Here is a 17,347-nt window from a genome sequence, read left to right as displayed (position 1 = left end):
TGTAATACAAAGATTATGAGATGAAGAAGTTAAAAAATATGTGAAGCATCATAAAACATGGCCAGGCATGGTGTTCCTGATTTGTTACTTGTTCAACTGGCTGCATTTATAAACGTATTGATATATGTTGGAATTCAAAGGAAAAAGCCTCAGAGAAACTCCTGTGTGAACTCATGTTCCCCAGGTGTCTGTGCATAATCAGATTCTTCAAAGTGAAGACCTTGGTTTTCATTCCTTATAAAATCTGGAACTGTCATGTATTTCCTCTGGAACAGTATTGCTGCTAGTTCAGAGTATACTTTCTTTTATTTCTCCAGTCCTGTTAGCAAAGATAGCATTAATGTGTTGGGGAAAGAAACATCACCCAGTATTCTGGATCTGAGTTTTCTGAGGTAACTCTGCCTTGTAGGGTTGACTGGAACATCTGCCTCTTAGGGTTGAATCAGAGCAAAGAGGCTGCCTCAGCGAAGACATGGACTTCGTGGGAATCTGCATCTAATTCAGCCCCACTGAGCTCGCATTTGCTTGAGTGCCTTTCCAAAACTCTAGGTCTCTCTACCTAATGGGATGCTGGAGGGGAGCCCAGGATCCCACACCCAGGATGCATTTGAGAACCTTAACAAGAGCTTGAGAGGAGAGCACCCTGGGGTCCGCACATCAGCGTGACAAATGATGTCCTAAAATTTGAGAAAATGAAGAATCAGGATTCATGGCCATCTACACTAAAATCCCTAGCAAGTTTTTTGGTAGAGCTGCTATTTGTCCTGGAGTTCTGGAGTTTGTATCACTTTTTTCCTAAGGCGTCCCATCTTTCTGAGCTGACCCCATTTTGGCTGCTTTTCTTGCCCTTAGTAAGGTGGATGTGGTTCCATTCCCCAAATTGTGTCTCCTGAAAGCTGGTTAAGAGGTGGCCATGAGGTGACCGAGGGACTCCTAATCCATGACATCCTAATGACTCTTGGCTGGTCATACATGTTTTGTATTTTCTAGGGAAATCAAGAAAGCTCAGGAAAGCTAATTAATAATGAATTGGTCCTTACACAGGTTGTGATTTCACACTGTGCAGCAAGACACTGAGCTCAGTAAGAAATGCGTATGCACTGTCTTTCCTTTTCCTTAGCCTTAAGTTACAAAAAAGCGGCACACAGATACTCAAGAAGCTGTTGGTTTAAGAGGAAACCTGTCCGTTTTGAGTCCACTTGATCTTCTGTTCAGCAGGAATAGATCATGTGTCACACAGATGTCTCAGCAGCTTGATAACATTCTCCCTACCTTACCACCTCTACCCTGGGCCCTGGATCATTATCCAGGTAAAGATACACATTACACTACCCAGCCCTGCAGATGCTGTCTGGCACAGTGTCTGGGGAGTATATACTGAACTGTTCTGTCTGGATGCTGGGTACTGGAGGGAGGTCCTCCCTAACACCGAAGACATCCAGGCACAAGGCTGTATGTTTCAAAATGGACAATGTCTAATTTCATGCTATATGAATAGTTTCTCAGATAAAAACAAGCCCAGGGAAAGAAGGCTGGTTGGATCTCACTCTACTGGGACTGCATCCAGCCCTCTAGTGTCCTTGTGCAAGGTCCCAGTCCTCTGATACATTGTCTGTGTGGACATACGTGTGGACTTTCACATGCCCTTAACGCTGAGAACACCTGTAAGAGGCCACCTCCAGGGGCTGGGGATTTAGCTCAGCGGCAAAAGCGCCTGCCTGGCAAGTGCAAGGTCGTGAGTTCGGTTTCTGGTACCGGAGAAAAACCAAAAAAAAAAAAAAAAAAAAAAAAAAAAAAAAAGAGGCCACCTCCAGAGAGCAACCTCTTTGGTTAGAAATAGTTTTTCAAAGTTTGAAGTAGCAAATGTGCCATCTTTCTGGTTTTCTTTCTTTTTAATTTTAATTATCCTTCCTGTCCAGTGTGAAGTTGTACTTTTGTCCTTCAATCAGTAATGACCAGCACATGCCTCCAGCCACAGAGGGTGATTCTTTCAGATACACAGCATCAGTTCTTTACTTCTAACTGCAAGATAAGACAGGGCCCTGCAGCAGGATCAGCTCACCTCTCAGGGTCTCCCAGTGCTCACTGCATGTACATTTTCAGGAATTTGCTTCCAATTCTTTGGACAATTTTATTTTATTTTATTTTATTGGTACCAGGAATCAAACTCAGGACCTCATGCTTGCCAAGAAGGCACTGCACCACTGAGCTAAACCCCTAGCCCTGCTTCCAGTTCTTAGAAAAGCAGGCTATATCTTGCTTCTCTAGCAGCAACCATAAGGCTGACTTTTCATTAAGTTGAGTGAAACACTCAACATTCTCTCTGAACTAGAGATCTAAGGCTGTTTTCAAATATATAGGAAAGACTTTGCTTGTGTTTGTATTGTTGAATAGACAATTGTGGTCGACACTTTAGGGTATGGACTATGTAGTGATGCAGAATTCAGCTGTCACTGCCTGCAAGGCTTGTGTGGGTCCAGAGCTGCTCCACTGTAGGGAAGAATGCAGTGAAAACTTACTAACATACTCAACTGTGCCTTTTAAAGCAAGAAAACAGTATCTCCACAAAACATAAGAAACTCCATAAAAGGTTGACCTGATGTGTATGATGCTGTCACACATGGTCATTATACACTGTTATGCTGGATATAAAATCATTGCCAAGTTAAGGGAGCATCCCACTCCTTTCACAATCAATATTACATTTATGAAAGGGAGTGATGGATAATAATTATTTCCAGAGCAACAGTTTCTTGCAACAGTTCAGTTACTTCCCATACAAATAATTTATTCCTGCAGTTACTGCTTTTGGGGGTGAGGCTAAGCATGCTGATCCCACACTGAAAACTGAGCATAGGTATGCAGAGAGGAAAATTGTCCCAGGGAGTAATAATTCCTTATGTTCTGTCACATGCCCACTCACATTACACCATTGAGATTTTACAATAAAAATATGCTTTCTGGCAAAAATTAACCAGAAAAATAATTCATGGATGGAAGATGCATAAAATTTACCCATCAACAGTCCATCTTTACATGGGAAGTGGGTGTAATTACACAGAGCCACATAGTAAGGCTTTTAAAAATAGGGTACGTTGAATGAAAATGTTATATATACAAAATTAGCTGAAGATCTTTTTCAGATTCAATTTTTTACTGCACCACCTTATACTGAATTATAAATATAAGTGCAAATTCCTAGTAACATTTTTAATTACTTAAAACTCTTACATCTTACCTCTTACGTCTTCATACCAAATATCCCTTATATCTTCATACCCCCAATATCCCTTACATCTTCATACCAAAAGGAAACCTATACCTTATAAAGTACCTTTAAAGTCTGTACCTTTAAAGTCTGTACCTGTACCTTTAAAGTCTTAGATCTTACACAAAAATAAACACAAAATATATTACATTTTTAAAATACATAAAATGCAAAACTTTAAAAAAACATAGCAATATATCTTCATGGTCTAGGCCTGGGTAGAGCCCTTAGACCTGACATCAAAACAATGATCCATAGAAAAAGTATTGATGGATTTAAAATATTTGATGCACAAAAGACCTTGCTAGCAGGATGAAAAGATAAGCTGCAAACTGCCAGAAAACTTTCCATCATTGTGTTAGCCAGCTTTCCACTTGGTGGGACAAAATACCCAATGCCTGAAACTTAAAAGATGTGCGGTTCATCTTGGCTCACAGTTTCAGTGAGTTTGGTCAATGGTCTGAACAGAAACATGGCTCCACAGCAGAAAGAGCATAACAGAGGACATAGTGGAGGGTAGCTCTCAAGCATGGCATCCAGAAAACATAGAGTGTGTGTGTCAGGTGTAAGAACACACTCTTGCAGGTCGCACCCTGGCTGTGACTTGCCTCTTGTGACCAGGCCGCACCTGCCAACAGCGCATTCAGTTATGTGTAAAGTACCCCCATGACCCAATCACCTTTCGAAAGTCCTGCCTCTCAACACAAGATTTTGTGGGACGTTTTAGATCTAAATCATAGTAATCACATACCTGACAAATTACTGGTACAGAGAATATATAAGGAATTGTTAAAGCTAAACCTTGAAAAATCAAAAAGTCCAAGCAGTGTAGTGAGAATGTGGGCCAGAGATGTGAAGAGACACATCACTGAAAGAGTGCTCAGATGGCAGAGAAGCTCAGGATAAGTAGAGAGTCCTTAGCCGTTAGGAAACTGCAAAGGAACCCTAAGGAGGTGTCAGCACACGTCACTGGAGCGGCTGGAACAGCACGGGTTGCCCTGAGGGCTGGGGAGGACATGGACAAACTGGACTGCCCATGCATGCTTCGGAGGAGCATCAGATACCTGCTCTGAAAAGTAGTTTGGCAATTTCTTGTGTAACTATACTTGAAAATCCCCTATGACCCAGAAATTATACTCTTGGGGAATTTTCCAGACAAAGGAAAACCCATGGTCCCTTAAAAACCTGTGACAATCCCTGAGACATTAACCATGACAACAGGAAACTGGCATGATGTGATTGGTGACAGCTGGGTAAACTGGCCCAGCCCTCCACCTGGGCTGCTTAGCAGAACCTTCTGGACCAGAGCTACTGATGCAGCGACTGCTTTGATGGCTTTCCTGAGGGCTGGGGTGAATGAAAGCCTAGTGATGACCCCACTCGGTGTGTGACAGTCTCAGCATGAGCAGACCATGGAGACCAAGACAGTAGTCTGCAGGAACAAGGGGTGAAGGGCTGGGACAGTGGTGTGGTGACCCGAGGAGCCTTGTGACTGCACTTTGACCCCATCTGCACCAATGTGGGTTGTTAGTGTGCCTGGTGTTGTGCGGTGCCACCATCTGGGGGGCTGTGGTGAAGGGACATGAAGGACTTCTCTGTATTATTCACCATAACTGCATATAAATCTGTAGTCATCTCAAGGTAAAAACTCCGGCTGTTCATTCATTTACCAAAGAGGAAAATCTTAACGGAAAAATAATTGATGGCATTTTATCCTGGTACTAGTATTTGCAATCTATTCTATATTTTAAGTCCTCCTGTTGACAGATAATGTAACTACTCCTCACATTACAATGTAATTTTTAAATGTTGCAGTTCCTACTTGAGAATAAGAGGTCACAAACTGAGCAGCTTTGGTCTGGTCTCCAGCGGTGGACGCTCACTACGAAGCTGTCCTGTGTGAGGAGGAACGAGGCTGCTGCTGTGCTTGTGAAGGTCCGGAGCAGGGAGGCGGTCAGAGGACCCGGGGCAGGCAGGGCGGGCCTGGCTGGGATGGAGCCTCCCTTCCACGTGTGTGCTGCCTGTGTCTTGGTCCCTGCCTCCTGGGTGACTCTGGGGAGTGAGGCTGCAGGAGATGGAACCATGGGGAGTGAGAAGGGACAGAATGAATGTTGTCACTTAGTGCGGACTGCCTCTCTGGCACGAGGCAGCTTGGCCTGACCTGACCACACGGCTCCTGAGAGGGGAGCCTCATCTGGAGGAAGGGATCCAATCCTGGGTGTGCGCCTTTCAGGGCGGAGAGGCAGGAGCAGCCCCACCCTCACTTGGACTAGGGAGGCTGAACATCCTAGGGCCCTGGCTGCACCCTGGACATGGTCCTGACATTGGTGTCACAGGGCGAATGGAATTAGAAGGCTCACATAGTCTTTGAGCATAAGCCAAATATTGGACAGACCAGAACTCTGCAGTGGGGGACCCCCGTTCAATGCCATGGATGTCCACTCTTCTACAGTCTCCTATGTGGGTGCCAGTAGCACTGGAGGTAGTGGGCACTTGTCACAGCAAACAGAATTCCTAAGGCTCTGATGTCACACTGCCCCATGGAGAAGACCTTGCCTCCATGCTGCGTCCTCCTCAAGACAGATAAGGAACTGAGGCAAAGTCGTAAATATTACGAGTGGACACAGCCAGAGACACTAACTCTAAAAATGGAATTTCCTTGGAAACTCCAGTTTCAGCTCAAATCAATAAGACAATGTAAAATAAACAAATCAAAAATAAATAATTGAGATGGAAAAGTAACAATCTCTTCATACACACATTCCTAACATCAGGCACGTAAGGAGCACGTGCTAGCTGTGCACGGCAGGGAGGATGCGGGGGAGAGAGAGAAGACGGGCTGCCTTGGCAGGAGAGGATCCGAGACACTTGGATTGAGACCCTGCCGCAAGACAGGACAGAGGCTCCAAGACACGCGTGTCCTCAGAGCTGTCTGCACACGTCACCAGGACGGTCACAGCACCCTGTCCTCTATCCCAGAGACTGGTGCCATGTGGCCCTCAGCCCCCACATGGGGGGCAGGGGCTCACTTCCGGGGCCTCCTACCTCGGCAGGTGGGCAGGGGGCTGCTCCACTGCCCGTTGCTCCGGCACTGGGCGCGTGAGGCCCCCTGCAGCAGGTAGCCCGTGTTGCAGGTGAAGTTCACCAGGTCATTCAGGTTGAACTCACTGCCGTTGGTGACCCCATGGGCAGGGTTTCCAGGGTGTCCACAGGTGATCGCTGTGGAGAAGACGGCACCAGTCACTGTCCATTTTAAAAAAACAGGTCATTCTTGTCACTTGGTAACCCTGAGAATGAATACACAAGGTGTGGGGCATGTGGGTTCGAGCCTTGCTCAGCCCACACTCTGCAGACTTAACCCCGCCCCTTTCATCCCCAGTGCAAGGACAAGCTACCCCGCCAGACACACTTCAGTCACACAGGAACTACCCCTCTCTCCAGGCAGGACAGAACGCCAAGCCACCTCAGGGTGGAGCTCTGAGACCAAGCACTGCTCCAGCCCTTTCTGTGAATCCCAGGCTTTGGAAATTTACTTCCAGGAAACACCAGCTGATTTTGTAAAACTTTGTTTTGAAACATTATGGGATTTTCTTGAAACTTTAAATTGTCTGTGCAGAAATTACTCCAATCTCACTGTAAAGCTCGCGCAATTAGCAAGATAACTGCCCATTTGAATCCTATTTTCCTGACCATGCTGATTGTCTTTGAATGTAGTGGGCTGTCATTATGTCACGCCCCACAATGGGACCACACAGCATGGGAGTCTTTGTCACTGGCCCTTGAAAAAGAAACACATTACAGCCACAGAACTGGTGCTTCCCTCCTCACTTATCTTGTCAACATCTTCCTTCTTCTCCTGAGTAAAGCTTTTATCTCTAACCTTGTGCATCTCCACAGCACTCTCCCAGACAATACCTGTCACCGTGGACGCCATACAGGGTCCCTTTTGTTTCGCTCATGGGAAAGTAAAGCACGCGAGAAGGGCAATTGGCTTAAAAGGAATTTTGCAATAAAGAGAGGGTGCGTGTAATCTAAAGCCAGTAGCCAATGTTCAATGTGAGGGATGGATTTTGAGAAGTCACCATGTGCAGTTTCACCTCTTCCTCTTGAAAACATATGCAGAGGAAACAGTGACTGACATAGAAAGTCATGCAGAGGAGGAGGACAGGGCTCCTCTGAGACTCTGCGGACACAGAGTGGCTCCTCCTGTGCTCAGTGCTGCGGCCACGGAGTAAGCACGTGAGGCCCTCGTGTTGAGACTGCTGGCTGGAGCCCATGAGCAGACCCAGCCTGGCCAGAGACTTGGGAGGCATGGAAGGAACCAGAGTAGGGAGAGGGTGGACAGGGTGTGAGCTTGAGCTTGTCAGAGACAGAGGAGAGGAGCACAGCTCTCCTGCTCGGAGCTGTGGGCACACTTGTGGAAAGGTAAGGACAGCCAGGCCAAAGTGGTACTCACGGACACAGACGGGGGTCTGTCCAGACCACTTGTGGTCCTGCAGGCAGATCCTGACGGATGTCCCCACCAGCCGGAAGCCGGGGTTGCACTGGTAGACCACTGTGTCCCTGTAGCTGAAGCCGTCCCCGCTGATGTGGCCGTTCACGATGGGGTCTGGGGAACCGCAGTGGCCGGCTAAGGACAGGAGCAAAACCAAAACCAAAGATGCTAGAGCGCAAGTCCTTTACAGAAAGACCCAGAGCATACTTAACGTTTCACATCAAGTGAACGGCAGTAGCAATCGCATAGCTTATTGGAGTTGTCCTCACTTCCTCCCACATAAAGTTTGATTTTATATAGTTCTTGTTTCTAATTTGCTGTTTTGCAACTATCATGGGTAAAGTAAACACTATTTCTGATGCACAGTTGCTGATGGCCATTTTCCCAGTCATGTTTTTATCATTTGCTTATTCTTGTTTGTGCTGTCCTATCTCCACACGAGAGTCAAGGCTGGGTCTGATGAACTGTAGGGAAAAGACGATGGACAGACAGGGTTGTCACACTGCAGGTGACACCTTAAAGCGGGGGAGAGAGGCCAGCCAGCAAGGGGCGTTTCAATCATGCAGATTAGAGCCCCTGGTGAGCCCTGCTTAGGTGAGAAGGCAGGCGTCCTGGAGAGCGGACTCCGAGTTCAGGAAAGAGCCCGAAGCTGGTGTAGATTTGGGAGAAGCAAGGTCACAGCAGGGCGGGAACCCTGCAGTGTGGCTGAGGTGCCAGGAAGGCTGTGGGGATGAGAAAGAAAAGGCACAAAGAAGAGCAAGAGGAAGAGGAGGAGCACGAAGAAGAGGAAGAGCGAGAGGAGGAAGAGGAGGAAGAGCGAGAGGAACAGCAAGAGGCAGAGCACGGAGGCCAGGGCGGAGTCAGGCTGGGGGCAGAGGCCTCAGCAGATCTCTGCGCTGTCGCTCTCCCTTCCGCAGCCCTTCCTCAGCACCGCTCCCCTCTTTGCTGCCCTCCTTTCCCTTCTTCCAACTTCTCTTTCGCCATTGCCTCTTACCACATCAATAAAATTGGAAAGGCTAAAGGCGACGGAGAGTAAAAGGATCTGTGTGCATGCAGGTTAGGACTGAGCAGCCCAGGAAGGTGGCAGCCCTGAGCTCCCAGTGGTCCGTGGTCAAAGCTTGTGCTGGGCAAATGGCCACCAGGCGGCCAGAATGCAGAGCTGCAGAGGCGGCCTCCCTGGACACCTGCGCCGGCCCTGGGGAAGTGCAGACTGCAGGGCGCGTTACTCAGGGTGCCTGGGGAACAGACTAACGTGAGCCCGGATGAGGCAGCGCTGCGTCGGAAGAAGGTTCTGGAGCACTGCTCCTGAGGACTGGGCACTGAGCATCCCCAGTCCGGGAGGACATCCTCCCGCCGTGCCTGGAGGACAGAGTAAGACAGGGCCCCCCAGTACTTCCTTTTGCGTCTGGGAAACCTACACAAGGGACTTCCTGACTTGAGACAAACAGCAGTTCAGACTTCACTTTTTTTTTTTTATACTTGCTTGTGTTTCCAGCTATCAGTGAGCTCTTCTTTTGACGCATTCAGATTTTTACACCGATTTCATATGGGCTATTAAATACAGAATACTCCACAGTTCACTCACAGTATTTAACCCAAATCTCGCTGATAGTGTGTGAGAGTCCTGGGGAAGGTGGCACAAAGGTGGACTCTGAAGGACCTGTCCTCCGAGCTCTGCTCCCGACATAAGGCTGAGTTGTGTGATGCGTCACCCTGCTCTCCGCTGGGAGGACTCGGCATTCCTGGCTTGGACATGAGTGGGCTGACAGAGGGTGTCCTCCTTTTCTCCCACCAGACAGGGACCTGGAACCTGACGGTGTCTATGCATCTGCCCCAAGTCGAGAATTATTTTACAGTCCTTAGGTACTTGTTGAAATGAATAGCAATAATGTGACTTGGCACTTGCCAGAAGGTCCCCTGGATTTCTCCAAATCCATTATGCCCAAGCTGACTTTATTTCCTGGACAGTGACCGAAGGACAGCCTGCACTGGCTGGCCGTGCCCTTCGGCTGGGGTTAACCTTAGCTGCTCCTTAAAACTCTTCTTTGAAAGGGAGACCAGCTGGCACATGCACTGGGAGGGCAGTCATCTCCAGCTTTCCAGCTCCGACTTTGTGCAAAAATGCTCCACTCTGGGGCTCTTCCACCTTGGTGGGATTCAGTGTCCCAACTTTTCTGACTCCATATGGGAGCGCAGTGGCTTATGGAGACCTTGCCGCAAATGCAGATGGGGAACCCCTCCAAGCAGGCAAGGCAGGCTGGAGCCCAGGTCAAGGGCAGTCAGCCCTGTGACCCATAGGTTTGCATCTGCACAGCCAAGCTTCCGTAGGAAGGCTGGGAAGCGTTCCCCAAGTCACGTCTGTGCTGAACACGTGCAGACTCCCCCCTTGCCATTTCCTGTGTAGTGTGGCGCAGCCACTGCGTCGTACACAGCATTTGCACCGTGCTAGGAATCACGTGTCGTCTAGGGCTGGAGGAGCCGAGGCCACAGGAGGATACGTGCAGGGTACCAGCGAGTTCTACACCACAAGGAACTTGTCACAAGGGACCGGACCATCCCTGACTTAGGGTCCAGGCATCTACAAAGGTCCTGGCACAAGCCCTATGATATTCAGGGACAACTGTTTGTGGATCTGTGGAAATTTAATTGATTTCTAATTTGGAATTTAATAAATCTCACTTACCGCAGAGGTTCAGTGTACCAATGTGAGTATTGTGCACAGACCCCAGTGCTGAGGATAGGACTGAGGCCTCACCAGGAGTGACCGTCCTTAACAGGAGCCACGTGAGCTATCCCCTCTCCTCCCACGGGGCATCACCACCACAACACCCAGCCCAGCCAGGCCAGCTCTGGGGTCACCTTCTCAGCGTGCCTGTTTGTACCAGTACAAATGTTAAATATTGGTATGAGGATTACAGATGAATCCAGTTTTAGAAAATCTATAAACCAAATATTCAGTCTTACTATTTGCTTTGTGATTATTGGTGCTTTTTGCTGACAATAAGATATGAAGCATTACAAAAATCCTGCACCTTAGGAGAATTAGCACCACGGTGAGTCTGCCATCCGCCTTGTCTGGTGAGTGTCTTTGGGTGAAATCAGGCTTATTTGGACAGTGAATACCAAAGCCAGTTTACAGACTTTTCCTGAGTATTAACAAATGGTCACAGAATGTCAGATGGATCAGGCCCACATGTACACACATGTGAAAAAGCCACGGCTGGCATTAAACACCCATGGATGTATCTGAGTCTCCGGGTCTATGAGTATTAAATGAATGCCACAGCGTACTAATGCCCGACTTCTCTTTCAAGTGCACCTGCAGAGCAACACTGTGAGGCCGTCCTGCCCTGGCTGAGGAGCCCTGCAGAGACCAACACTCTGCTGAGGGTGAGCAACCACAGACAGGGTGCACTGCTCTACCGAGGACCCAACTTCTCTGCCACAGACTGTGTTTATCAGCTTTCTTGCACGTCCTAGGACAATGACAGTTATCTCAGGATGCATTCCACGTGAAGAAAAGTGCACGATTCGGACAGTGGGTGGAGCCTCTGTCTTAACAGCTTTCCCCAGGCAGCTCCCAGTCGCATCACCCTTTCCACCTCCTGCCTGTACACACGTGGCTCACTGGCCTGGGGTTTCCTTCCAGTCTTCTCCACCTGATGAAAGTCATGTGTCCTTCAGGACTCAGTCCAAATCTATCCTGTGTATGCAGCCCTCAACAAATCCCGGAGGGAGTTCATCCGCCCTTAACTGACCTGAAGATTACCTAATTTAGGATTTCTCTACAATGGTGAACTTGTCTTTGGAAACATCTATCTAAAATAACTGTCTTTGTAGATGTGTTGAACTCAGTGGACAGCACTGCAATCCATTTTCCCTGTCCATTGTCACCGTGAGAATGATTTCTAAGTGCAGCTCCACATTCCAATAAGGATAGGATGGAGCCATTGCTTCACCTAGCTCAGGTATCTCTGGTACCAGGTGAGTCTCCCTCCACAACCCCAGCCTCACCTTCCACCTGACCAGAGTCCTCCGCTGTGACCATCTGTGCAGAGCAGACTCCCAACATCTCATTGAAGGTCCTGCGCATTTCCCTTACTTCTTTCTTAGATTATAGATTCCACACAAAAGATCTTGAGTGTCTTATTATCCTTTCCATGCTACTCAGTAGTTCTTGAGGAACTGAAGGAATGATATTTGATAATCTTCAGAACTATCCTTAGACAGTCACAGACGCTGCTCCTCTTTCCTACACGACAGCATTGCATATGCAAAGGATGAAGTTTTGTGCTGCATATTTGCAAATATTTTATCTTCCCTGACTAACATACAGTACATACTTTACACTTAAAATCATTACAGCAGCTATCAAAAGAGGAGAAGTCTTCCTGCTCTAATATCATCTGTTTTTCTTTTTGCTATAACATAAATATTTTAGTTATTTAGTAAATGGTTTTTACATGGACCTCCTAAAAATACAGAGTGCATTTGGAGAATATATTTCAGTTTTATTCTCTGAGAACTACAGGAAAGGTCAAAGGGTTGTTCTGAGCACAGTGTTTGGCCATTTTAGCCATCAGAATGTCATCGTGAAGTTACAGTTGCAGTAGGATTCACCTCTTTGTGATCATTACAGTGCAGCAAATGTGACCTTCGGAGAATAACAATGCAAGCTCACAAAAAGTGGCTCTCCTTGTGAGGGAAATATCTCCATCACAGCCTCCTGAACATGACAGATTAAGAGGTAGCGCAGTGGGAGAGATGATGGGTCATTACGTGTTGAAAGTCTAAGTGAGGTAAATGTTACCGAAGGCTCATGCAGGCTTCTACCACAGGAGGCCTGGACTACAAATATGCTACTTCCGTCTACTGCTTGGGCTCCCAGTCCAGTGAAGGCAAATGACCAGGGGCAGGAGAAACACAAGAGGACAGTACAGGGAGCACGGGGATCCCGGAGCTGCCCTGGGGGCTGAGGGGCTGTGGAGCAGGTGGGGAACAGTCTCCAGCCTGCCGGGCTCCGCAGTGCTGTGTAGTGTAGATGATAAAGCAGGACAAACCCTTGGTGATTCTGAAGACCCCAGGAGATCCCTTCAATAAGCAGCAAGGAAAGTCCAGACTCAGCGTGGAGCAGCTTTTGTAAGAAGGTGCTCGGAAGCACAAGTACACCACTGCCTGACACGGTCTACTCTGTGCACACTTATCCCACCCTCTGTCAGAGTTCTGGACTAGAATTCACATGAGAAGCTCCCACACAGGAGAGATTCTGTTCTCCAACCTGAGGCAAAGAAAATTAACCTCCTCCTCTGTACACACAGCTTTCCTGGAGTGATACCCACAGCACTCAGCTTGTGACAACGTTGTCCATCCACGAGCTTATCCACTGTGTGTAATGACCAGAGACTGGGTTACTCATCTCTGCTGCGAATCACAGCATATCACATGCATGTGGCATTCTGAGGCACGCAGGGGCGAGTGCAAATAGCAGCCTTGCACAGCATGAGCATCAAGGCAGAATTTGCACAAGGGAGCTTGATCTAAGCCAAAAACCCGAACTACTGGCTTCATATTGCCAGAAGAACTCTTCTTGACACAAAAGGCAGAGCTAAGAAGGGGCCAGGCTTTCTGTGTTGCTTGCTTGTGTGGTCCATTATTTTAATACCAACTGTAATGAGTGAGTTTGGTTTGTATTTCAGACACAATTTATACAGCTTTTTTATGATTCCTGGTCTGCTTCCTTGGTCCCAACTCATGGTGGTTTTGTCTGTTAAGACACTGTCCTTAAAACTGTGTTTTATTCTCTTGAACATACACAAGGAGAGTTACTCTGTTTGAAAAGCAAGTTTCCTGTTGAACGTCCTAACTGTGTCTATCAGGAATTCCCCCTGTGTTCCTCACTGGAGTGATTTGTTTTTCGATTATAATTTTTAGGCTGTTACCTTGTTTTGTTGGGTGGGGAAATTTCTTTTAGACTTGAAGTCATGGAATTATATAGATTGCTTTCTAAATTTAAAACATCATCACAAAATGCCTCCATCGTTAGTACATGTAAATTTTGTACCCTGACCATCTTGATTATATCTGTCACGTCCAGGTAATCTTGAAGCTTAACCGAGGTCACTTACCTTGCTAGACCTAGAGGTTTTTCAAGATCACAGTGGTGGAAATGGGAAAGGGCTATTCAGCTTACAAGTTATGAAATGGAAGAAAAATAATGACAAGGTGAATAAGGGAGTCTATGAGTACTGGGAGCAGTAATTAGCCACGTGGCATATGGCGGAAGGCCTCTGTCTTCCCTGCATCTCGGGATGTGAGGTCACATGGATGAGAGAGCTTCGTTCCCTTCCAGTTAAGCAGTAGATCGCGCCTCCCTGGATGGAATTAGCTGGAGAGGGCAGCATTCTATATGACCTGCTCCTCCTGCAAGATAGAACTGAGAAAGGGGCACTGAAGGGACTCAGATGCTGCCATCACGGACTGAATGTTCAGAAGTCTTTGCTCTGTGACCACCCTATCTAAGTTTAAGTGCTGTTTTTGGTATTCCTGAACTTCGTTAAGTTCTACAAATCCATCACTTCTCTAAACTTCTTGCATCTGTAAATAGGAGTAATAAGAATTTACCACATGTTCTAGTGAGGACTCAATAAGATAAAATCCAACGACGTCTTGTACGATTTAACTCCTCAGTAAATGGAATCCTTCAGACACCTCGTCTCCCAGTAAGGCTTGGGTTAGAATTGGGTTGTGGAGGTTTCCACTGTGTGCTCTGTGACGTATCGGTGCCAGGTTTAGGGTCAGAGCCCCGTGAGCTCATTGTCTGTGCATCTCATAAACACCCCTACCCGTGGTGCCTCCTCTGACTCTCCCTGCCCAGCTCTGCACCCACATCCATGAGGTGGCCTCCACTGGGTCACATCGGGCTGGTGACTTCATGCCATCTGCCTCCCAGCAGCTGTCACTCTGGTAGAGAGACTTGCTTCACCCTGGGTGAAGGACACTGCAAATTGCAACCCTGCTAGTCTCAGTGGTGATCATGAACCTGTGCTGACTCACTTTCAAAATCTGCACACTAAATGCGTCCCCACTGTTTACTCACTGGTGTGTGTACATACAGAAAAATGTACCAGTTCTAGTCCTCTTCTAAGTGCTTTTTTTCTTGTAGATACTCTGTGTCTTCTCCAATTTTATTTGTTGTATGCTGCATTTAATTTCTACAACACTGCTTTTCACATTATAATCTGGATCTGTTTATTTTCAGTTTAAGTCCCTTCTAAGTAAATAAATTCAGTTCTGAGCGAGTCATCTTGCCAAAGCTTCTCTGAGGCTTTGCAGCCCGCTGAGGCCAGGCTTGGGAGCTTCAGCAGGCACGTCTTTATGCACACCTCGTCTTCCCACTGCCATCCCTCCCCTTCCAGCAGCACCGCACAAAGTAGGCAAGGGCTTAGGGGGCACCCAGAAGACTCCGGCTGACCCAGAAGGTGCAGCGTAAACTCTCTAGGCTGCACTCCAGCCTCGTCTGCCTCCCTTACTGGCGACAGTAAGATGGAGTCGGGAATGCAACTACCTTAAGTGGTACAGTGATCAAATGCCGTTCATTGTTGAACTCCATCTGTGTGGTTGCTATTGGAGATGCGTGTGTTTCTGATCATGTATGTTGTTAGTGCGTTGCTACCTTAATCAGTGCTGAGGAGTGAGAAGACCTAGCCAACACCAGAGCAGCCTGCAGAAAGGAGCTGCTCAATGGCCATGGCTTCAAAGGAGCAGCTAGGAAGGCACAGGGCCACCATGGTGATCACAGACTAAATAATTATCTGTGCATACTTAGATTTCAATTAATGTCACTCAACTTCTTGACATAATTTTAAAAAATTCATTAGCGCATGTTTGTGATTCATAAAGAGCACTTTCAGCATGGGTATTTGGTAGGACAGGTCTTCATTCTTCTTTACATCCCTCCCCCTTCCCTGCCTTTTCTGGTCTCCTTCCCATTTGCAAAAGATCTATTTCTTGTAATTCTTCTGACATTCACGTTTACACATTCCAGCATCTGGTGGTTTTGACTGCAGTTATGTTCTCAGCCTTGGGTAGAATATTTTTCTGTCACATAAAGCAACATAGGACCACTTCATTGCTCAGATTAAAAACAATGTCCTTTTAGATCTATCAGGAAGTCACATATTCCAGGGGGCTGCCAAAGCTCCAAGTAGGAAGTAAGAGAGGGCCCACTCAACTTACCCAGACAGCGTGTTTCTGAGCCGCTCCAGAGGCCGTTGGCCAAGCACTCTCGGACGTGCGAGCCCACCAGCGTGTAGCCCGTGTTGCAGGTGAAGATGGCGGTGGCCCCATACACCGTCAGCGTCCCGATCTTGTTACCATTTGGGGGAAAGGACAGGCTCCCACACGAGATCACTGGAGGGGAAAGGAAGTGGACACTGCTTCAGGCACAGAGCAAAAAGCCTTGAGTGTTAATACTGCTTAGGAGCATGGAGCAGGGAGGAGCAGAGAGGCTTGGAGAGACCAGTCATCTCAGAAGGTTAATTTTCTTTCCCTTACATTCTTGAAATGGAAACTAGAATATCATGAATGGATCCAAAAATATTCTATATCCCTGTGATTACCTACCACTCTTTTCTCATCCTCATGGGTGCTTTCTTAATAAAAATTACACAGTCTAAAACACACCTGTTAGACACGGTGGCCACCTGTCCACCTGTCTGTCCATCACCAATCCTAAGAGTGACATCGTTGCTGGGGGCACCCCTGTGAGCCCACCGAGAATCTGGGAATGCCAACGCTTTGCCAGTCAGCCGGGTGAGACTAAGTAGTGTGGCCTTAAGATCTGGGACTCCAGACAGCAAGGACTTGCTGAGTTGATGTTTTCTAATTTTGGGGATCATGAGAGCCCTGAAAGGCCAGCCATAAAGGACACAGGCAGCCTCAGAACCTTGTTTGGTTCATACACAAACTGTACCTTCTGTGGTTGTGGGTAGGGTGACTGTGAGCCCAAAGGTGTACCTGATGTCCCCGCATAGCACTGAACTTGTCCACTGTCACACACACAAAATCACTGCATTAGGGAGACACATTAGAGGTAGTTTGACACCATGGACATGTCTGTGCTTAAACCTGAGAAACAGTGTAGCACAAAGTGACCCACAGTCTCTCGAAGGAAGAAGGTCCCAAGTTGTCAGGACGGCTGATCAGCGGAAGCTCAGGTGGGCACCACCCCGTAAGAACAGAGTCCTGGAGAGCTAGTTCCAGGAAGTGTGGGGGCACCAAGTGCATGAGGACATGGGCTATGCTGGGAGGGGAAGCCAGTCCTGAGTCCTGGTGTACAGTTAGAATTAGTGGGCAGAGGCGGCGAAGCACAGCGGTGAAGGCAGAGGCTGGTCACAGATGACCCGGGTTCCATGCCGGCGCTGCACTTCCTGGCTAGGAGTGCGGCCAGTCTCCTGCGTCTCCAGCCCTGGGAGGGTGGAAGCAGCCCCTGCCAGATGCGGGTGTGGGTGGACCCACAGCAGGGAGCGAGGTCAGTGCTCAAGGCCATGACCAGCACACGGCTGGGTCAGCAAGAGTCAGTGATG

The 17,347-nt window shown here is 47.8% G+C and overlaps 1 protein-coding gene across 1 annotated transcript in view; it reads right to left on the bottom strand.

The window, feature by feature from the left end:
* Csmd1 (CUB and Sushi multiple domains 1) overlaps positions 1 to 17,347 on the bottom strand; it is a 1,292,092-nt gene that overhangs the window by 37,263 nt on the left and 1,237,482 nt on the right. Inside the window, exons 52-54 of the mRNA XM_005373917.1 lie at positions 15,999 to 16,172; positions 7,725 to 7,898; positions 6,314 to 6,487 (exon numbers count right to left, since the gene is read on the bottom strand). Of these exons, the coding sequence (XP_005373974.1) occupies positions 6,314 to 6,487; positions 7,725 to 7,898; positions 15,999 to 16,172 (522 nt within the window). The remainder of the gene's footprint in view (positions 1 to 6,313; positions 6,488 to 7,724; positions 7,899 to 15,998; positions 16,173 to 17,347) is intronic.

The sequence above is a fragment of the Chinchilla lanigera genome, unplaced genomic scaffold, assembly GCF_000276665.1.
Source record: "Chinchilla lanigera isolate Chin_1 unplaced genomic scaffold, ChiLan1.0 scaffold00002, whole genome shotgun sequence".
In the NCBI taxonomy this organism is placed as follows: Eukaryota; Metazoa; Chordata; class Mammalia; order Rodentia; family Chinchillidae; genus Chinchilla; species Chinchilla lanigera.
The sequence above is the reverse complement of the archived record's forward strand: the minus strand, read 5'-3'. Positions and strand labels throughout refer to the sequence as shown.